Below are 5248 nucleotides of genomic sequence, written 5' to 3'. Positions count from 1 at the left end.
ATCAAACTCTCGATGGCTCAACTTGGCCGTCACACGCATGCCTTCTTTGTCGGGCGTCATAGAGGACAATGCCGGGACTCGGACATGAAGTACAAGTGTTGTGCTCAGCGACGTCGGGTGAAGTCCTTCGACGCTGGACGATGAATACTACTACATTGCAGCATGTCGATCAGCTACCATCGCAAGTCCGAGAAAGTTGTCAAGCACCTGAACAAACGCTCGGTATTCTAAAAAGCTATGAACGGCATCGAAGCCATCGCCCGCCTCAATCGACTCCCTTATGGCTATGGCATTGCATGGAGAGTAGGAAATCCTGCATGACAAGTGTGCCACGCCATTCCAGATAACAGTCCTGATTCGAAACGGCCGTAACCGAATGCGGAAACTGCCTGCAAACGATGAAAGTACCGCCGCTCGTGACGGCGCTTGGTGGGGCGGTCACGACTTTGCTCATCGTGTCTGTGTGGCTGGCATGGCAGCTGCATCAGCTTAACGTGCGGTTAGCCGACACTGCGGTGCATCGTCATGTCAACTTGGTGTGAATTACAACGACTCTCCAGTACCTAGCTCTCATGTTGGACCACGTCGTAGGCCGTGGTGCCGCCACCCACGCCATCCGCGCCGTCAACACCCCCACCGATTGAACTACCCGATTGGCGGCAAGCATTCGACCGATCCGATTACACTTGCGTGGGTTGGTACGAAACGGGTACGCCTTGCCGCCGTCCTCGTCCATGCTGCCAAAATTCCACGACCAACGATCAATGCCGTAGGCAATTGCGACGCAGACACTGCGCCCATCGATCCGTTGCCAATACACGACTGCCACGTTACAATTCCCACAGGTACGGGCATGAGCTTGCCCTCGACTTCGCCCTGTCACCCACGCGCTTGGTTTCAGGAAGCCCCGGCTTCTGCGCGATCCAGCACCGAGAGACAGGAGTGATTCGACGACTCTACACGCGATGCGACGGCGTGCGCGCACCATTTCAGTGCATCCAGACTTCGTACGCACGTCGTCGTCGTCACGCGCGCGCGGACGCGGCACTCGTTCAGCTTATGAGGAGCATCTTTCGTAGCAACATTTGGGATTACGCCGTCGACACCAAAACATTTGTGTACACGCATGCGCCGTCCGTGCCGGCGCAGAACCTCCGCGGATGGAACACCAAAAGAGGCATCGTAATGAGCTTGTACCCGAACGCACTAGCGACTGGATATGCTGCGATTCGACAGGTTCGTGGTGGTGCTGGTCAGCAGACGCATGCGTCTCATGCTCGAGTAGCTTCGCGCAGTGGGATGCGCGCTGCCCATTGAAATCTGGATCGTCCAAGAAGAAATGCTCGCGACGGACGCAATCCTGCACGCGCTCGTTGAATCGGTACGCCACGTCTCGTCCATCCAATACATATGATCACGTGTCATGGAGCAGTACAATTGCATGGTTCGATACGTTGAAGACCCCCTCGCGCGCAGGTTTTACGTCAAGCCGTACGCAATCTACCACAGGTACCGTCGGGGAGCGCCTCTCGTTTTGGTCACGTCCTCTCGCGCGAGGAACACTAACGCCTCGCGCCGTCAACCCCCAGTTTGTTTGATCAAGTGTTATTCCTGGATGCCGATAACTTTGCCGTTCGCGACCCATCCTACTTGTTTTCGCGCCCCGAGTTCGTCCAAACAGGTACCGACCCGCACGATGCTTGCATGATTGCCATGACGATGTTTGTGGCAGGAGCGATGTTTTGGCCAGATTTCTGGCAGCCCAACAACACGATCTTTGGCGTGACGGACCGCAGTTTGTTGTGGGAGATACTTGGCATCCCGTTTGTTGACATGTTTGAGCAAGAGTCGGGGCAATTGGTGATTGACCGCCGGGTACGTGCTATTGCAGCCACCTCGTCCTTCAGCATTGCATGCGCAGAAGAGCAGGAAACCCCTCGCCGTCCTCATGCGGTTGGCGTTCGGGCTGCCGCGCTTGCTGCACGACATGGACCTGATTTGGGGTGACAAGGACCTGTTTCGCCTGGCTTGGTTCGCGCTGTTTCAGCCTCGTCGTACCCTCCAACCAAGGCGTTTTCATGTAGGCTGCAAGCGAACCATCCATTTCATATGATCGAAAAGCCGCCGGGAGCGGCGGGACTCAAGCATCGCGAGTACGCTATCCATCGATCGAGCACCCTGACTGTGTGGGAGGTCATGTTTACTCTGGTGGATACGTAGCTTCGACTTGTTTTGTGGTCATACCATGGTGCAGCACGACCCCGATGGCCAGATTCTGTTTTTGCATCGGAACACGTTCAAGTTGACAGGAGCCGCACATGTCCCCCTGCTCTGTACCCATCGTTTTCGACAGTTCTCTTGCTGCAAAGCTAACGCTTGGTGCATAGGGAGCCACATTCAAGACTTTCGACGATCCAAGGCCGACGTCGACTACGTCGTGCGATTCGCGCATGGAGGCGAGGCGTTCGAGGATTTTCGGTGCATCCTGGACGCCGTTCACGCCTGCCTCATGCGCAATGTCGTGACAGGTGCTTCGGCAACGATACCAACTACAGCCCAGCGTTTGAAGTCCGGCCGTTCGCCGAGTACCCGTTTGCCTCGATCGAAGTTAGCCTTTATGCGTAAGTACCTGGAGGGAACGTCTGCACCCTGCCTCACTTGACGGAGTTAGGTACGCTGCCCAAGCTATGGCCCTAGCTGTCTCGTGGCCGTGATGTCGACGTAACCTCGATCTCTGAGTGGTGCCAATGCCGTCACGATTGGGTTTTGCTTATGATTCCTCGCTGGCTTTCCCCACTAGGCGTGAGTTGGTGTTCACGCAGGTCGAAGCTATCACACCAAACGAGTCTCCATCGCTAGACTTTGACGAATCCGACTTCGTCACCAAGAGGATGAGTTGGTGTGCCACTACGATCACTTTCTATGCCATTCCGCTGCTAGTCCAGTATAAGGCATCCCTGCGGTACAGCGCTCGTGGCGGGCGGGGCTCTTGGTGGCGCCTAACGTAGTTGTGGACGACTGGCGAGTCGCCTCGTCGTGCCATCCTCGTGCGCCCCACATCCTTTGGAGGATTCCGTTGCGATCTTGCCGAAAATCTGACGAATCATGTGGGAGATTGGGTTTATTTTCGAGAGATTTCAACCAATCATATACTAGGATGCAACGGATATAGCGAGGCCCTTTTTGTCGCGAACAAGAGTGGAGCATGGTGCGTGACCGCGGCATGCACCGGCGCTGGACGACTTCGTTCGTAGAAATTTCGATTCTGCGGCGGCTTGGAACCCCCGGCATGGCTTCTAGCTGAGATACCTTGCATTGCGCAGTCGGTTTGTGCACCAGTGCATGTGTTTTGCATGACCAGCATCCGCAGGTGCACCATGGCGTCGAGTTGGATGTTGTGACTGATGCTGTCGTCTCTGCCATCGTGAAAGCTGCTTCGTACGACGACGTACGTATTCGTGTGTGCTTTGGAATAGATTCATGCCACACGTAGGTCTTGGATCATCTCGTTGCTGCCGTGGGCGAAGTCGACGCCAAGGTAGCGAATGCCCTCCCTCGTTGATTTCGGCTCAACACGTCGTCTGCAACCGTCGTTCGTAGGCCATTCTCGTGGCGATCAAATGGATTCTCGTGCACGCAGCCAAGTACAACGTCCAGGAAGGCGTGTTGCTGTCTGAAGTCCAGCAACTCGGTACAACCCCACCCAGGGCTTAGTCTTGCTGACGTTGCGTGGTGTCCGTGAAGGTTTGCCATCGGACGCCGCGCGGACGCTCACGTCCGTGTTTCACTTGCACCAGCACTCGCTTCGCCGCCATTTGCAGCTGCACAACACACTGGTACGCCCGTCTACCTGGTGGTTGGCTCTAGCAAACGACCGTAGGCAACCTCGACTGCCGTGCCTTGCAAGTGGCAATTGTCGTACGCAATAACAAGTGCTGCGCCTCCCATCCCGACCATCGAAATGTCCTTGGGTGGGTCCAGCGCTACCACATCATTTGACGTGGATGTGCGAACATTTCGTGCCTTGCACTACGAGCTTCGCGCTGCTCAAGCGCTTCTGGCGGCGTCCGTGTCGAATGTGGCGTAGAATACTTCTTGGCCCAAACATGATCTCACTGCCTCGAGGAATGGAGCGGACGGGCACGACCTTTTCTCCAGCGCTGTGTTGGAATCGTTTTCAGTGCAACCTCGTCGTCGCCCTCATGATGGCACCTGACGGCTCCAACACATACGAATGGACTTAACTGCATGTACTCCATGCACGCACGAGACTATGCAAGTCACGATTCAACCATCTCATCGATCAACAACACAAAGTTCGACCGGCCATGGCTAGCATCACCCATGCCTCATTGTAATGTTGTTCTGGCCGCAATGCAGGTACAACCGATAGGTTGGTACATGTGGTTGCAATCCTGTCCTGTGCAGTGGCGTCAGCCATGCCCCGCCACGAACTGGGTGGGGTCTGCCAAGGACCACAACTGAGCGCTGCCAGCATGAATCATGCTAGTTGAAGAGGAAGGATCCATTGTAGCAGGTCGCATTTGCCCAACAGTCGCGCTGGCTAGCCAATCAACAGCCAACGTAGCTGCAACGGTCCATGTTTCGACCGCTTGGCAGCAGAACCATCTAGTGTCGGTGCTTTGGCGTCGGGCTGTTCGTGGTGCAGCGGGGGAGGTGGCGTTCCCGTATCTGGTTGTTCGTGGCGAAACCACCTCAATTTTCCTCGTGCGACGCCCTCCACCGGTGAAGTTGCATGACCGACGAAGGTGGTGGCAGCAACAACGGTAGGCGCCGCACGCAAATTGGGGCACTCGTTCTGTTTGTCGTGGGGGCTGTGGCAATTGACTCGTCGTTGGTGGCCAAGTTGCGACTACGGCCCACGAATCCCGACCTTGCAACTCTCGCCACGTCCAACGCTTCCCAAGGCTTGGCCAAAGTTGCTGCGTCTATTAACGCGACCGACATCTCGGATCAACATACAGTCACTGCATCTCCTAACTCCACTAGCCCACCTCCGCCAACGTACAACCTTGACAATGCAGCTGCTCAGGACAAATCGCCGGACAAAAACACCGAGGCTCCATCGGTCACGGAGTCAACAAGCCCCCCCACAAACTCCGTCTCCATCGCCGCTGCAACACCAAGTTCCCCTGACCCACGACGACTTGCATACATGCTGTACGCCACCGACGCCCGCACAGTGTGCAATGCGCTCTTGATGGCTCGCAACATCCGAGAGACAGGC

General features: G+C 56.0%; 1 protein-coding gene across 1 annotated transcript; it reads left to right on the top strand.

Moving 5' to 3' along the window:
- Window positions 1-398: 398 nt before the first annotated feature.
- On the top strand, window positions 399-4087 carry H310_10631 (hypothetical protein; the record flags this gene model as incomplete). The annotated part of the gene is made up of 19 exons (XM_008877064.1): window positions 399-536; window positions 592-709; window positions 774-845; window positions 902-1007; window positions 1080-1236; window positions 1286-1390; window positions 1430-1509; window positions 1590-1681; window positions 1733-1875; window positions 1922-2031; window positions 2085-2153; window positions 2221-2333; window positions 2388-2478; window positions 2529-2607; window positions 3371-3448; window positions 3494-3538; window positions 3601-3691; window positions 3745-3836; window positions 3881-4087. 19 exons carry the CDS (start codon window positions 399-401, stop codon window positions 4085-4087), a joined length of 1986 nt encoding a protein of 661 aa, XP_008875286.1.
- Between the last annotated feature and the right edge of the window lie 1161 nt (window positions 4088-5248).

The sequence above is a fragment of the Aphanomyces invadans genome (assembly GCF_000520115.1).
Source record: "Aphanomyces invadans strain NJM9701 unplaced genomic scaffold supercont1.27, whole genome shotgun sequence".
NCBI lineage: Eukaryota > Oomycota > Saprolegniomycetes > Saprolegniales > Verrucalvaceae > Aphanomyces > Aphanomyces invadans.
The sequence above is the reverse complement of the archived record's forward strand: the minus strand, read 5'-3'. Positions and strand labels throughout refer to the sequence as shown.